The following is a 17,874-nucleotide window of genomic DNA, read 5'->3' as shown; positions in this document are numbered from 1 at the left end:
GTGTCTTATAAAAATCTAAATGGAACAAAAGCAGGTTTAGCATTAGTCACACTACAAGCCGCAGAGAACAGAGACAGATGACCCAGAATGAGTTTATGTGTGTCCATTGTTTTCTTCATAGACATCAATAAAACGCACACATTGCTGCAAGATCAGAGAAGAACCCAGGGATTCAGAAACAGGCCTTCACTGTAATGGTTCAGAACAATAATAATCTTTATCTTGCTTGTGCTTGAGTTTGTTCCTTGAAAATGAATAGAACTACAGCTGAATAGCACTAAAATAATTCCATTACAGTTACACGAATGATTGAGTGTTTTGATACAAAAATACAGAAAAATTATTTTTTTTAAATGCATATTGCCCTTGCTTTTCATTAGGACAACTTAGTCACCTATATGATTATTTAGATTCCTGGATTTATATAGTTAAACTTGGAGTATAGTAGATATAAGTGTTAGCTGTGGTCTATTTTCTTCCATGTTCCCGATGTGGGGTGTTTTTGTGTCGACACATGATGTAATGAGAAGTAGCACAAATGATGTAACGAGAAGAAATGCCCATACACATGCATCAGTCAGTCACATTACAATCACATTACTAAAATGGTTTAAGTCGTTCTAGTTCCTCCAAAAACTGGAGCCTCTACTGTACTCTACTGTAGAGCATTCCTACATTCAGGAATCTGGAACAATTAATACATCCATCTGTTAAAGTTAAAGTAAATGTTTCACTAATTTCGGTTTTATTTTTGAATTGCAGTACTGCAGAGGACCACCAGGTGTCTGTAGAGTAATAGAGATGTATCCTATTTTAAAGACTCAGATCTCAAATGTAGATTACAGACTTAATGGTTTTACTTGGTCTTCATTCTCTCAGTAACAGGTCATGCCACTTGCCCACAGCCACATGTAAATACACCAATTTTGCTGTGTCTTCTTTTAGTCTATTTTAACACACAAGCACACACACACCACATGCACACATGGACACAGGCTCTTTTGAATTATTCTGTTCAACATGGGGTTTATTTGCCCCAATAAACAAAAACAGAACAAAACTTACTATCTAAAGTGGAAACAGAAAAAACAACCTCACTGGGATTCAAGACAGGAAAAAATATACACATTTCAATGTATTTGAGCTAGTTAAGCTTAATTTGCTACAAGTGATAAAACGTAAAGCATTTCTTATTGCAAGCCACTGACAACATGCCACATGCGCTACATATCTAGCATGGTCTTCTCTCTAAACAGCCTCACCTACACGCTGCAGATGCTTTTACTAATGATGAACTTATGTTGCTTACAGCATGTCTGTATTTGTGTCTGGCAGTAAAGGGGAGGCAGCAGCTATAGAGACAGAACTACTGAGGGACTACAGGTTTGGACAACAGCAGCTGATAGAGATCTGGGGACAAGCATGCGCCCTCGCCATCACTAAGGTTAGTGTATCTCCCATCTTTCAGATAAACTGTGTTGTTCTGTTTCTCTTTTTATATACAACTAATTCTCAGTTCAGCCACTTCAGTGCATGTATAGCCGACTTGTTACTTACCTGCCTAGCCCATCACCCCACCATCATTGCCTGTGCCTGGGCGAGACGGACTGGTAATTCTAAATTGACTGTAGACAAAGTGCTGTGTGAACATATGGTGACTTATAATCTTAAGTGCATTCACTGACTAGAAAACTGCTACGTAAATTACATTAGTGTATGCATGCATTACTCACACATGAGTGCACTGCATCTGTGAATTTCAGGTGATAGTGTCTCAAATTGAACATGGCTGACACTTCAATACTCATGAACACATAATGTGGTGGTCACTTCCTTTCTGCAGGACAACCATGACATTAACTATTCAGGATGAAAAATCCACAGTGGGACCCACTCAGTTTTTTTGCCTGTTATTATGAGTTTCTCCAACACCAAGATATTCTTTGTACTTCCAGTGGCTGTGCTTGCAAATGCACTCATGCACTCTCAAAGTCAGCACACACTCAAAAGAAAGCATAGATTTGAAAGGTTTGAAACATCGCATTTTTCTTCCTTTTCCCCCCCTCATTGCTTGTTGCCTTCACTTTACTAGAAGTATAAGTCAAAACAACAGCATGAGCCATCTATCGCTATCCAGCCGTCTCAATCAGACTAAGCATCCAAATTTCCGTGGGTGTGGATCCATCCAGTCTATCTTAATTTATTGTTGTGAATGAAAGCGGTGACAAGAAACATATTTCCAGTCAGTTGTTTTTGCAGTTCTCTTTTTAATGTGAAATTAACATTTAATCTGCTGTTGTGCTTTCAAAAAGCTTATTTCTTTGGACCATTACACCAGAGGGATCAAACACAGGGCAGTGGTTATTAACTGTGGAATTTTTGTGTGTGTTGTATTTAAATTTTCCTGCGTTTTAGGAGTACCTACAATCTGTTTCATATAACTAGCATTTCAATCTTATTGTTCAATTTTTAATTAATATGGGTGTTTTCTTTGCACTTCAGTGAAAATGGCAAAACTGAAAACATTTAATGACCATTTAAAAGTGTCAAAGCTGTTTTTTTTCTTTCTCCTCACGAGTTTCGCAGGGATTAGCTCAAATCCAATTAAAACTTTCTTTGAGAAAGTTTTTCTTCAAATTCACACTTTTTTTTTCTTCCGTAAAACTGTTCAAACCAAAGTATGTCATGCAAAATTTTCCAATTACAGAACTTTTTGAGTGTCATATTGCGGCTGTGTGCAGGCGGGATGAGGACCCAATCGCAAACTCACGGAGGCAGGAATGAAGTCAAAATTCACAGCTTTATTGCTGGAGAGCAAAACCATACAAACTAAACTGGGCAACTATTACAGTACAGAGAGAAACACACGGCCATGAATGAGGGAGAACACGTGACACAGAACTGAGAGAGACGCGTACATAAATACACAGAGGGTTAACGAGGGAAGTAGGAGCACACGGGGAACACAGGTGACACTGATAATCATAACGAGAAACGGCAGGCATCAACACAACACTGACGGGAGACTGTCAAAGTAAAACAGGAAGTACACAGAGGTGCAGACAGGAGGAGAGAGCGAACACGGGGAGAGCACAGACATAACGGGATGGGGAAAACATGGAATAAAACACAAGGAGGGGAGACGAGGGCTCACAGATACACAGAGGGGCACACAGGGGGTAAAGTCACAAGGGGAAATCAAATAAGGAACATCTTAACAGAACCACCTAGGAACCAAGGCATAAATAAAGAACAAAATACAAAACACACGACAACTAAGAATGCTGGGCCAACATGGCCCAGGATCATGACATTGAGAAAAATAATCCAATCCAAAACTGCAGTTTAAAGCTCACATCCAATGACATCAGACAACTGCGGCCTCAGCAACCCAGTTTAATAACCTCTGCTGTGTCTCTCCAGCAAACCATTTCTAAAGGTCACAGATTTCAGCCCATCCTCCTCACGTTCTGTCCCTCTGAGCCTCAGTAATCACAGCAAAACTCGTGATTGTACGAGGGGGCAGAAAGTCACAGTTGTGCGTCTTACAATTTCATATTTTGCATGAACATTCATAGAAGATGTTTGATTACTGTGTGGAGGAAATGTTCCAAGTTTCTGTGACATTTGCTTCCAAAAATGTGAGCAGCTCACCTCGGGTGGCACAACACCTAAGCTCACCCAGTGGCACTGCTCCGTTTACCAAACCACGCCGGTCCAGAACTGCAACTTTTCAGCTCTGGTGCGGCTGCAGTTTCATCGTGCTGTGATCTGGACTCTGTCAAGCGAAGAGTGTGTATGTGTGTGTCGGTTGAGAGCTGTTAGGAACACATGTGGTTCCCTTTGACCAGACCGCTGACTTGGTTTAATGCCACGCTGGTTTCCTCAGTGGGCTCTTCAGCAGGCTGATGAATAAGAGTTTGAGCTACAAGACATATGAAACCCTGCTTTGCTGTCAGGAGGAAGGATGACAAGAAAAAGAAACAAGAATAGAGAGACAAAAGGAAATAAAAAAAACAAGCAAAAGCACAAAAGAGTAGTTTACAGGAAGTTACACATCCATAAAGTGGGGCATTATGCTTACAAGAGGCAACATTACCTCAGTGAGACACCTTTGATATCCCCCTTCAAAACAAGAAAAGAACAGAAGCAGGAACAAGAAAAGTGAACGCTGAGTGGCAGAGTGGCAACATCAGTCAGAGGTGGAGGTTTAGTATTCTCCTCTCATAGTGTGTGATTAAACCCACCACATCCACTTCCCGACTATTACCATTAGCTGTCACTGGCCCCGTGCCTGGCCCTCCACCACCAGCCCCCCAACAGCGAAGCCATACTAGACAAACATGGTCTGGATGGGGTGTCTCACTGCTGCCCACAGCCGCCAGCAGCACGCTACCGCTTACATGACATCACTGCTATTTAAAGAAAATTACAGTCGAAGGAGATGCAGACAGTCTGATTTTAGTGATTACCTTGCTGGCCTACTGCTGCTGGCTTCCAAGTATACCACACAAACAGGCAATATGCTTCCTCACACACACACCTACACCTTGCCAGATAGATTATAGGTTTTCTGTAAGTAATCTCTCTACTGTTCCAACAGCAGCAGCCACCAGGTCCAGACTGTGTGTGTCTGCGTGTGTGTGTGCGCCTCTTTCTGTATCAGTCTGAGACTTTTCAACACCTGAGTGGAGACAGGAGACATTTTTGTTGCCACACAGCAATAAATTAGTCTAGGCTATAGTTTGGAGTAGCCCCTGGACTTTGGTTTGGTCTTCTAGTACAAATATTAAAGGTAATATTTTTCTGGATATGTGAGTATATTTGTGTTTTTAGGAGCCTGATAATGTTTTCTCAGGCTCAGTGTGTGTTTCAGGTTGATTGGAGGTGAAGGCTCATGTGCCTTTTACATTTAATCCAAAGCAGTATACCCTTAGAGACGTTATTACAATCAAGACGGGTATATTTTCTATAGTTGGTGTGTGTTTGTGTGAGGATGGGAGGGGGGGACGGGGGGTCGTAAAATCGCTTAGCTACTCTTGTGACCTTTCGTTCCAAGTTTGCCCCTTTGTTTAGTATCAAAAGTTTACCGAAACCTTAAAATGTACATTTGTTACAGATGTTTATTTAGACTTGTACCAAAGTATTTAGACGCTTTAAACAAAGAAGCACAGCTATCATCATAGCTGCCTATAAATCCATTCAAAATCCATCAGAAACACTCAAATATTGGGTCAGACTGGGAAGCTTGATTTAATATGATAATTAAAGTAGTTGTGAAATTTCATATTTATGGGAAAATTGCTCTAACAGAACCTCATTTTTCGTTCTAAACTAATAAAAAAACACAATCAGCAGTACTGACCTCATGATACAGCATGCTTTGTGTCCCTTCTCTTCCTAATTTCTTTCATTTATTACGTTTTAGTATCACACATTGTGGAATATTAAGCATTCTCGGTAAGATTACACACATTTTTCATAATGCAAAATTCCCTGCCTGAATTGATCTGGCCTGATCCCTTTATAGCTGCTCACCGTCAAGAGAGTATCTCTAATGGTTTCACCAGAAGCAAGATTGAGCCTCCCGATGGTCCTCAACATTTATAGAAAAATGTCATTAAACCTTCTCATGTGAATTTGTTAAAACAAGCAGAAAAAGAGAGTTGTGTAGCGTGAGGAAGACACAGGATGGCCAAGTAATTATGGGCTGGCTGGTTTTGTTCCACGCAGGAAATCCATTTAAAAATCTGTGATTTATGATTATTGTGTTTTTGGCCATTTGGGGGAGGCATTCATATGCTGTTGTAGTTCTCACCACCACTTTAAGTATAAGCTCGGTTTCCCTTTTTACAAACAATTTACCTTCATAAACGCTACACAGTTTATATGTTGGGAGCTAACTTTGTCTGCTTGACACTTGACACGAAGCAAGTAGCAAACAGTAGGTTTCCTGAATATAGCTGCCTGCTGCAGCTTGGGAAAGGGCCGAGTTGTGGGCTCAAAAACTACAACAGAGATCCAGGAAAACTAAAACACTCTTGGTATATCTGAGAGAAACTGCAGAGTTGTATTTTAACTCTATGTAGTACAACTTGCATACAAATACCAGTTGGTTCATCTCATTAAATAAGGAGACACAAGACACTGGCTGACTTTGCTCTCCTCTACCTTTTAATCCTATCAATCATTACCTTCTTTCTTCTTGTTAATATGAACTGTGTGGCCCTCAGCAGCTGTAACAGCCTGTCCTCCATCTCATTGATCCTGTGTTATGATTTCTCAGTCGAGCTGTTACGATAGAGATAATGGCTGCTGTCTCTCTTCTCCTGGATTCATCGCTCTACCTAATGCACTCTGAGTCTTGTTGTATCCAATTATCCAATGTGGAGAACTGCCTGTCTCTCCATTTGAACTTTCTCCTGTCTGGAATACATTAGTGAGAGTGGAACTAAATGGGTTTTATGCACAGTGGAAGAATTTTGGCCTACTTGAAGTTCATCTCCAATGTTTGGAGGCCCATCACGGCAAAAAGGTTGATCTTTCATGATAACAATAAATAATTGTAGGGTGCAATAAAATATTCACAGGGAGCCAAAAACTTATGGTATAATTGTTTCTCAAATACAAGGTAGAGAGAAAACGCTAAAAGAGTAAGCCTATGAGTACATTATGGTGTATAAAGGTGTAATTATGGTACAGTAATGGTAAAATTATTAGATGACACAGCATTTTACAGATATATATTTAAAGAACTGCCTTTTAATAATAATAGGTTGAGTTATCACTGTATCACTACACCCAGTAATAATTGGTTTATTATTAGCTATACTTATTCTAATATAACTCTTATTTTACAGCATCTATCAGTTCTATTAATACATCACTTTATATGTGCCCTGTAATTATGAAACACTTGAACTGTAATTTGTAGGTTATGATCTGAACATTACTATGAACTATAGTCATAAACTATTTATCGCAGTGATAAAACTTGGCTAACAAATTGTGTTCTGACACACATTTATTGGGCTCTAATTGGACAGGACATGAACTCAAATGTTCCTCATATTCAGCTTGTTCTGGTTCATGAAGTCATGCTGTAACCTTTATAATAATGAATAATAATTCCTGTGTAATGCCACAATGCAGAAACTCTTCTATACCCCCACCTAACATTGTTAGCAGTAGCTAACAGTCTGTATATTGTGGCATTGATTTTGACGCTGTGAATAATCTGTGGGAAAAGAAACCACAGACAGGGAGTGCATACACACAGACACAAACACTCACTCACACAGTCACGCAGCACTTCTGTTTATGTGGAGATGGAAGATTAACCAATCATGATGACAGTTCTGCAGGCGAATACCTGTCTCGTTTAAGAAGGTGCAGGGTGATTTACAAGGGAATGTGCGGCCAGTAAAAGAGACAGATGCCAGCAGCTCGCTGTAACCAGGATGCAGACAGAAAGTGTGTTACATATAAATATATATATGGAAGCATCCCGTGGTGAGGACACTGGGATTTTTTCCACTGTAGTTATTTTAATGAGATTGGACCTTTTCTCATAGACACAAGAGACAGGGGAGCCGGTGCCATTTCCACCCTCGTCTGGCATCCCAGGCACTCAGAGTATGATGGAGAGGCTGAGGTGAGGATCGGATAACCTGGACTGAATAAGAAGCCTAAGTTGGAGGGATGATAAAGAATATTGCCAAGAATTTATCTTCCTCTCCCTGTCGCTATTGTTCTCTATCAATAACCTCTTCTATCCACCTCGTCTTATTGCGGTGCTTTCCCTCAATCATCAACTCATAATCTATTTCTAATGCTTTCTCTCTCTCTCTCTCTTTGTTTTATTGTCTCTCCACCAGGCCTACCCTCTTGGCTCTTTAACAAAGAAGCAGCCAACAGTGCTGGTGATCTGTGGTCCAGATCAAAATGGTTCTATTGGCCTGGTGTGTGCCCGACACCTGCGCATGTTTGTAAGTAACCTAGGAGGTACACTAAGGCAGGAGTTATATTCAGCAACATGACATGTTTGGGACATTAGGGAACTTACTGAGCCATTCAGACAATACAAAAAGCTAATCTTGCAAATGATTACATCATGACTAACAGGGGATCCCATATACAGGCCCACAGCACTTTACAGAATTTCATTTCAGCTCCTGTAAATGGCTGCAAGCAGTTATCCCATTACCCTCCCTGCAAGAGCTCTCAGACAGTCATGATATCATTGTATTGTTACTCTCGTTAAAGCCGTCTTGCGCCTTGCTTCCGCAGCCACGATGTGATGTCATGACCATGATGTCTGCAGCTTAGGCCACATACTGACTGACATTACAAATTATTCTTCAAGGAGCTATCCATCTTCACTGACCCCGCTGCAGATCACAGCTTTGAACATCCTTTATTCTGAGTACATGGTGCTGTGGTCAGTCCCGGTCTATGATTTTATTACAAGGGAAATTTTGGATATGTGTTTTTGGGATCTTTGGCTTGATTGGAATGCATCTATACACTTTACCATATGTGTCTGACTTACTAGATTTACAGCACATCGATAGTTCTGATTAAAACCATGTTTTCTTTATTTAAGAAGCCCAATCTCTATCTTCCTTCACCTCCCACTCTGTCTTTTTTTCTCAAGGCCAAGAACAAGGCCAGAGGTTAGCTTTGAGAAGATATAGTTTGCCCTGTAATTCCAGAAATGAATAAGAAATGTTTCTGTAACTTAACTTAAGGATTTGGGTATTGATTCCCTGCTTTAAGTATATTGGATGTGGGGTATTATTATGTCTGCTTGTGTATCCTTTTTCCCCCTAATGTTTTTACCTTCTGTGTCCATAATTTCTGGTATATTCTTTCCCCTTTTCCCCAAAGTGAAACATTTACTTCGTATTGAAAAGTGCTGCATAAATAAAAAAATTTTATTATTATTTTTAAAGAGTCTGCACACTGCACCAGCCTGATCTGGGACCACACTTGTCTGAGCTTGCTCTAACTTGAGAAACTCGAATACTTTCTTTGGACTGTGAAGCGCTCTCTCGGTTTAAGACTGTATGTTTTTTATGGTGTGATGTGATCCCTGTCAGCAGGATGACATGCAAGTATACACACGAGACACACATTTTAATACATACACACACAGACACTCGTGCACAGCCACAAACTCTGATGCAGAGCTGTGAATGTGATTAGACAGAGCAGAGAAATGAATGATCATTTGCAGGAGAACAGTCCAGCTTGCTTCCCACGTCACTCCAAGACAGCCATGTTAACAAAAACAGGTTGTGTCTGAATCTGTTATGGATTCTTTAATATTTTCCGCAATGCCACATACCTGAGAGCACAAATATTCCTTGATCAAAGCCAGTGTTTGATGAGGAGAAACAACAACTACAGCGGTCATTAGTTCTGGTGCACGGCTCATATTAAAACAGGTGGACATCATGTTAGGTTTGGCTCAGTTCATGTGCTCTGAGGCATTCACTGCATGGAAACTTGTGCCATTAGTTACAGTAAACTAAAATACAAACTACTATTTTGCTTAGCAGTTTTGTTACCTTTATTAACTCTGGGCAATTACAGTTCAGTAAAATTTAACATTCAAAGTAACATTTGAGACTGTTAGGTTTTGTATTGTTGATCGTCATTTATGCTTAGAAATATTTACTTATGTATGCTTAGAGTTTTATAATTAGTTTTAGATTGGTAGAGGTTTGATCCTTAATAGTCTGCAAACTTTGTGTGCATTAGAGAGCACTCTGGGAGCATGGGAGAGGTCGTACCTTGTTTTATTGTTTTATGGTAGGATAAACGTGGCTATATTTGTTTTAGGCTAAGTGCCTTTTGTTTAGATGAACTGTTGGACTTCCAGACCAGCAGGTTTAGGGAAGTCATTTATGGGGTCACACACACACACACACACGCACACACACACACACACACACACATGCACACACAGGCAAGGTACTTTTTGTTTGTATGTAGACGTCATATGTTAATGAACCTATGCATATTCATGTACCCTCAATAAAAGAGCAGTGTTACGGGGGAGCGGACGAGAGCAACTGGGGTCAAGCGAAGGAACGGCGTTTGTCCGGTTCTCTCCCGTGCACGAGAAACATGAAGAACTTTGCCTACTTCGTGTCTTGCTTGCTGTGTAATTATATTGTCTTCAACGTTCCAGCGAATAGGTTCAAGCTACAAACCTATCAGAGACATTTCTTTGAAGTTTTTGCAGGTCTACTTTTTTACTTTATTTTTTTTTTATTAAAGGGGACATGTTATACTTCTAACATATATACCTATTACAGTCTTTACTGTTCATCAAAATGAGGTCAGTGCGTGTTAAAGCAATCTATCCAAGCTGAAGACCGCTGTGAATGCTTGTTTACCAAAGATTTCCTCTTCTCTTGTGTGGGCTGATGTTAGCTCACCACAGATTTCCTTATATGTTTAGCTCTGTCTGGCCTAAAGAGGAGGCTTACAAGAACTGGGTTGTTTTTTCACAAGCCAGGCGAACCAGGTGGCAGCCAATCATTAGATAGGTGGGGTGTTTTTATGGTTTGGGGTAATGAAAGAAAGAAGAATTAACAATAAGCTGACCAGCTGCATAAATGACCATTACAATCTGTACAACAGGTCCCTGGAACTGTAAGGAAACGAGGATAACAAGTATCCTTTTAAAGATTTGAGTGTCCTGTGTTCTGCAGACCTCTTTCCTTTGTTGCTAATGGGCTGCATGTAAAAACAGAGTACTACAAGACACCGTGATCACCTCAGGGAGAGCAAGTGTAACCCTGTTAGAACTGAGCATTAACTGGAGAAAGACCCTTTTTATGCTGTGTGCTTGTTTCTGTCTCATGGCTCATTTCTCTTCAAGCTCAGTGACACTGACAGTCATTTTGCACTCTCCCTTACTTTCACACATTTTGATGGCCTAACTGCTGATGAGGTCAAGGCCACCCCAGTGGCGCTGGCTAACCCCAGGAGAGACGCAGGCACTGGATTGTATTCTTCTCTGCTCTCTGGTCTGTGGTGATGATAGCAGTGATCGGTGATAATGGGGATATGATTGATTTCAAATCCCCCAAGTGGTATTTAACTTGACAGATCACCTCCTTTGTAGGATAACCTCAGCTAAAACAGATTTAAAAACATACTTTTACTTATTAATTTACTCATTCTTACTCTAAAAATGTATCAACATTTAATAGTTCAGTTGGTATATAAAAGGCGCAGGAGGAGACAGTGTTTTTGAGAAAGGGGATAATTCCACACACGAGGAAACTACTATTTTAATAATTTGAATAAATTCACCAATATCTTAACTTAAAAAAGAAAAAAGAAAAAACTCAGCAGCCACTTTATTAGGTACACCTTGCTAGTGTTGGTTTGGACCCCTTTTGATTTTTGAACTACCTTTTTTTTGTGTGTGGCACAAGAACAAGGTGGTGGTAAACATTCCTCAGAGTCCATATTGGCAGGACAATATCACACAGTTGATGTAGATTTGTTGTCCACAGATCCATGATGCAAATCTCCTGCAAATGATCCCTAGTAGATCAACAGCCCATCTGACACCACCAACCACGCCACAGTCAAAGTCACTTAAATCACCATTTTCCATATTCTGATGCTTGGTTTGAACTTTAGTGGGTCGGCTTGCCTACATGCATAAATGCATTGACACAGTGCCACGTGATTGGCTGAGTGGATATTTGTGTTAACAGATAATTGTACCTATTAAAGCGGCCACTGACTATAGATAAAAAGTCAATTTAAAATATTACTTAAATTAAAATTATCCCTGGGAGTAATATGCTTTCTTTTGAAAGCGATTAGATTAGATTGTCAGTAGTGACTGAACAATACATACCACACATGTATGCATGCGTCTTATTACTCTAATGATGCTTAACATAAAAATTAACTTGATGAACTTACAAACACACTCAGTCAGACACTGACACTACAGACTACACTTCTGTTCCCGGGTTTTAAGATTTGTGTTTGTGACTGTGAAAAGGTCATGGATCACAGATGCTTCCTGCAGAGCATCACAGACCTTTCAGAATGCAGGGGTCTGGATTTCTACTCTACATGTCTTCCACTTCCTGAGGGTAGTATTCATTCAGAAAGCAGACTGCAGAAACCACTACTTCTGATCACCAGTCAACAATATTTTCAGTTGTACCGCACGCTAAATATACTGAAACACTATCCAAACTGAATCATGTCAGTGCCGGCTGAAACCAACATAATTAACTTTCTTCATTTCTGTGTTTTTCTCCCCTTCTTTCTGCCCTTTGTCTCTGCTGCCTCATCTGGTTCAGGAGTATGAGCCCACCATCTATCACCCTAAACGCTCCTCTCACAGTCTACATCAGGATTTCACAGTTCAATGTGAGAAGATGGACATCCCTTTCCTCTCCTATCTCCCTACAGAGGTCAGCAATCCCTTTACAGGACATCACATTTTACAGAAACTTTAGCCATGCTGCTGAAAAGATTGAGTGTAAAGTTTAATTTAAAAAGAGTTTTTCAATAATTCTCTCTTTTTTTAATTTCTGAACTTTTTTTGAGACCTTTAGCTCCCTTGGGTCTTTACTGGTTGCAGGAGATGGTCAGTTAATTACTGAGCTATAGAGGTTTCTCCGTTGTTTGTTTTTTGTAACCTTTGGACTGAGTCCGAACACTTTCCCCTCATTTCAAGCCTTTATGCTATGTTAACCTAATTGGCTGCATTCTCTAGACTTTTATTTAATCAGCAAGAAGGAGATGATGCAACACAGTGATGCAGTGATTAGTGGTGTTGCCTTACTGCTATATGACTGAGGCCTTTCTGTATGGAGTTTGCAAGTTCTCTTTGCACCTTTGTGGGTTACCTTTTGGTGCTCTGGTTTTGTTCTCCAAAGACATAGCGGTTGGGTTAATTACAGATCATACAAAACTGTCTGGGAAAGGCTCCAGCCTCCCCTGTTGTTCACTTTTATTAAATAAAAAGTGCAGTTTAGACGGTGGTATATTTACTTCTATATCTTTCTCATGTTTAATGAATGGTTGCATTTTATTAAACAATCTTTTCAGATGGGTTTATGATAAAATCAAATCAAACTTTTTAGCCACTACTGTGATTTTGTGCTTCATAATATTTCATAAACTGAAAATCTAATGACAGCATTGATGTAGCAGACATGCAAAAGGGGTCTTTTAGTGTCCGAGCACTGATTGCAACACTACTGGATGTTCACAGTTCTGGTAGTAGAGGAAGCAGCCTTCAAAGTCTGCAAAAGGAAGAAATCACAAGTTTCCAAGTGGTTTGTTTCCCATATGGGATCTTTGTGGGTTTCGTTAACTTTGTTTTGCTTTGTTTTCTTTTGCTAATTGGTTTCAAGTTTTGCTCACATTTCACTTTTCATACACTTCTGCATAACATTTACCCTTCATTTCGGAAAATTTTGGATCCTCTGAGACAACATTGGGTTTGAGATAATCTGTCAGTCTGGGAATGACAACGGATAATAACAACTGCACAGACTGTAAACCCCACACGGGTAAATGTTTTACTCTTATACAGATTAATCTTGCCTTTAACCACTGGAAGGTGATTCCAGTGAATTGTGTACAAGAAGTAAGCTTCTCATTTTATTCATACTGAGGTATTTTCTGTTTAGGTGCAGCTTATAAACGATGCCTACAACCTAGTGATTGATGCCATGATGGGCCCAGAAGCAGACTGTGCCAACATAAAGGAGCCATACTCTGGTATTCTGGTCACCCTGAAGCAAATCAAGATTCCCATTGCTAGTGTGGATGTGCCCTCAGGTAAGTGTTAATATAAACTGTAGATACAAGTCTTGAGGCCCAAAAAATACGATGATAAATTACCCTCCAGGCAGCTCTCTCAGTTTTCCAAGTCTAGAGGCACATTTAGAGAATAACTCTTGCGCTAAAATCAGATCACTATGAGTTCATCCTACTCCATATACACTAACTGCTGAAAATGGCACAAATTTATTGAAAAGCTCCTTTCCTTAAACGCATTTTTTCCAGGTTGGGATGTAGAAGAGCGAAGTCAGGATGGGATAAACCCAGAAGTTCTCATCTCACTTACAGCACCAAAGAAGTGTGCCACGAGTTTCACGGGGAAGCATTTCTTGGCCGGACGCTTCCTACCCTATGACATCCAGAAAAAATATGAGCTTAACCTTCCAGACTTCCCTGGCACAGACTGTCTCGTAGAATTGTAACATGTGGAACCACAAGAGCCCATGTTGACCACTCCTGATTTTGAAAAGAAACAACTGATCTATTCTTTTGTTTTGTATTTTATAGACTATCGGTGTGATTTAATGTTGACATCTCAGCTGTGTAGATCAGGCTATGCATGAGCCAGATGTGCTGTTGAGCTACAGTAGGAAGATTCATATATAGAAACTGTGGTTTGAGTCATGTCTATTTAGGGTATGGCATGAGGAGTTTTGTGTCAGTCTACTTGTAAAAGGTGTAGCATTGCACTGTTTTCTGATTACTTTGCAAAACAAATGTCTTTCTCGAGGCTCAGCAGAGGAAGGTGAGATTTCTATTGTGCCAATCTAAGGAATGTTTTAATGTTCTGATACTTTTTCATTCTTATGCTTGACTTTCTACTGAGGTGTGCTGCTGAGACACACTGGTGTAGGTTGGTAATTACATTTTTCAGATGTGTTGTTGATTTGTGTGGTCAGGCTGCACTTTTGCATAACCTTTGTTTCAGTTACCTCATTTGCTTTTTGTTGTCCAATAAAAAACAAAGAACTAATTTCAAAGAAGTGTTCAATTTCTGGTGTTTTGCTTTTCTTCACTTTAAATGGCACTGACAGCTTGTCTTAAAAAAAATAAAATCATGAAACGATCAGGGCTCCAGATGGATAAAAGCTGCACCAATCAGCACTTTTTATAACGTCAATATCAAATAACTATGCAATGTGGAAAAAAATCATTTGCAATGACAAAATAACTGAAAAATTACAAACAACTCGCCGTTTACGCCAGGTTGATGTGATCTTTTGGTTTATTCTCATTCATTGTTTTGGTTTTCAGGTCTACTGATCTGTTCTCATTAACTATGTTTCCAGCTTCAGTGGGCAGCGGTTTTCAGTAAATAAGATCTAATAGAAACCCAGTGAATGCCAGCTTCCCAACCCCAACAGCAAACGGACCTAGGTTGCAACCAGCTGGTGAATACATTAAGTTTTTTTAGTAGTATTTCTCAGGACTTTTTATGAAATTAAGAATTGAAGCCAAATTTATGAGAGAATATTGGACAAACTTGACTCATTTGACAGGAGCGAAAATACCTCAAATGTCATTCTTTTAGTCTGAAATTGGATGAGTTTTCCAGAAGTGATCCAAAGCTCACAAAACCAAAAGTATTTTACATTTTTATACTGATATACATATATCTATTCAGATGGATTTCATGTGCCATGTCTCAGTGTAGTTTTTATGGCACAGTGATGTCAAAGTTCAAGGGGGACCTTGACACTGTCACGAGAACTGTCTGTGTTCTCACCACACGGTCATGGTCACCTGCTGATCTTTGAACGGTCCTTGGAGAATCTCAAAACAGTGAATTAGAACCACAGCATAGCTTTGGTAATGCAAGCTGCACATACGGAACAGAGGTTATACAGAGGTCAGAGAATGAATGAGTACAGTGCATTGGCACCTGCAATGCAACAAATAATGTAAAAATAAAAAAATCGAAATCAGTTATTGTGAGCTATAAATATTATAAAGGCATCTGAGCTGCCATTAGCTTAGATGTAAAGTTATTAATCTATTAATTGATGTTTGACAGGCAATTTACACCTTTTAAATCAGTAGTTTAACATTCAGTATGGACATTTATTTCCATACTTTAAATATATTAATTAATTTTATTGATTAATGTCTTTAATAGGGTCAAAACTGACTGCAAAGGCATGAAATATAAACAGTATGTAAGGGTAAACGCATTACCTTACCAGAAACTGGAGTCTAAAATAATTTTAATGATGTTTTTAACTACATGCCAACATCAATATTAATGTTTTATAAGCTGAATAAGTCCAAGTCCAGCTTGTGCCAGAAAACTAAATGATGATGGCTTTAAAGAAACATAGACAACATACATTTCCCCCTTGGTATTCTAGCTAATATACTGTATACCCATACTAAAGTAATTTTGCTTCATTTATTACCTTTGATCTTCAAGAAATGCCCTTCAGTGTCAGGACAGCTGCCAAAATAGACTTGAACGCTGCCTGTTCTGTTAAAAGAATCCAGGCCACCAAGCTATGTAATGTGCACTTCTCATGCGATTATTGCCGGGCATCTTAGGTGTGCACACACTGTTACATCTGTTTATGGATTCCAAACTGGATTTGATTTGGTAATGAAACCCACAAAGAGGTGTCATCAGGCTATAATTCGCTGTAGAGGAAGATCCCTCATTACTAAGCTCAAGGTTGTGGCCTTCAGTGATGCTACAACTGCTGTGCTGTTTATAAATGAAGTAATGTGTATATGTATGAAGTGCATATGTTGCACCCTCAGAGAGACATGACTCCATTCTCCTTTTTTTTGCAACTTTATTCTCCTCAGTTCAGGTTTGGAGTTTACAGGCAGCATAGCATATAATCAGCAAAACATCGCTCCCACATCTCAGACACTGTTTGTTTTTCTGCGCTTACTGATGACATCACACGTCTAACCTCTGACCTCCTGGAGCTAGTAAACTACAAAAATTGACTAGAAATGTGTCCAAAAACAAAACACAATTAAATAAGAATAGTCTTTAAAGATTTTCCCAACGATTCAGAAAAATGTAAGTTTTATAACTACTTTTAGAGCACAACACATACTAATTCACTAATGCCCAGTGTGGGTGCACATGTGTGAGTGGGTGTAGAAAGTCAGTGAAAAGGAATGTTGATTCATTTCTTTTTTGCTCCGTGGTATTAAATCTGTCAGAGGCAAACTGAAAAACGTTGTAGAAATATGTCTCAGCTCTCAGCAGCCCTCCCTTTCATGCCTGTCCAATCGCTGTCAGGGAACAAGACTTGTTGCCACTCTGTCTTTTGTGCTTTTCATTAAAGTGGCGGCGTAATGAGCTTTAGTGTCATCAGTGGCCTGGAGAAATGAACAGCCATAACTGACACTAGCACTTGTTTGTAAGAGTCAGCGAGATAAAATCATATGTAGGCCAAAAAAACAAAAAAAAAAAAACCAATTTAGGGAGCAGCAACAAATAAGAAACATAAATCCAGAGTGTCTATGGCATAAAAAATTAAAGAAACTAAAGGATCTGTCTCTGAAAGGACTCCAGCACATTTTCATGATGATAACTATCATCTTTAAGGAGAGAGAATCATTGACTATTTCTTAGATTCAAAACATCTTGAAAAATCTTACCTTTACCTACATGGTACTGTAGAAAAGTATTGAGTCACAACTCATTTCTTTATATATCATGCTAGGGAAATGGTGAAATAGGTGTAGAGATTTACTGAATCGTGTGCAAACAAACACAGAAATACAGCATATAAGGCAAAAACAGAGTTTGTACAGTTCTAATGAGCTTGAAAGCCAATCTTTGGTATGACCACCTTTATAAAGCAACTCAAGGTGAACTCTCTTGGGAAAACCTTTCGTTTCATTAGTTAGTATTCAGGAATAATTCTCTAAGCTTCTTCAAATGCATTCAAAGCTCTTCTGTGGATTTTCTTTTCTTTTAGTTTTATTCTCTGTCAAGAGGATCCCACAGTGCTTCAGGAATATTAAGGGCCAGGCTTTGTAAATATATTTGGACCAAAAGTTTAAAATCTGGATTCATTG

General features: G+C 39.3%; 1 protein-coding gene across 2 annotated transcripts in view; it reads left to right on the top strand.

Moving 5' to 3' along the window:
- yjefn3 (YjeF N-terminal domain containing 3) overlaps window positions 1-14,825 on the top strand; it is a 49,073-nt gene extending 34,248 nt beyond the window's left edge. Inside the window, exons 2-6 of one of the 2 annotated variants that reach the window (XM_040052873.1) lie at window positions 1,336-1,444; window positions 7,878-7,988; window positions 12,348-12,461; window positions 13,689-13,839; window positions 14,068-14,825. In XM_040052873.1, the coding sequence (XP_039908807.1) occupies window positions 1,336-1,444; window positions 7,878-7,988; window positions 12,348-12,461; window positions 13,689-13,839; window positions 14,068-14,264 (682 nt within the window). In that variant the 3' untranslated portion in view covers window positions 14,265-14,825. The remainder of the gene's footprint in view (window positions 1-1,335; window positions 1,445-7,877; window positions 7,989-12,347; window positions 12,462-13,688; window positions 13,840-14,067) is intronic. The other variant, XM_040052874.1, reaches the window with a different exon arrangement.
- The last annotated feature ends 3,049 nt before the right edge of the window (window positions 14,826-17,874 follow it).

This window comes from Simochromis diagramma, unplaced genomic scaffold (assembly GCF_900408965.1).
Source record: "Simochromis diagramma unplaced genomic scaffold, fSimDia1.1 OVJJ01000419.1, whole genome shotgun sequence".
NCBI lineage: Eukaryota > Metazoa > Chordata > Actinopteri > Cichliformes > Cichlidae > Simochromis > Simochromis diagramma.
The sequence above is the reverse complement of the archived record's forward strand: the minus strand, read 5'-3'. Positions and strand labels throughout refer to the sequence as shown.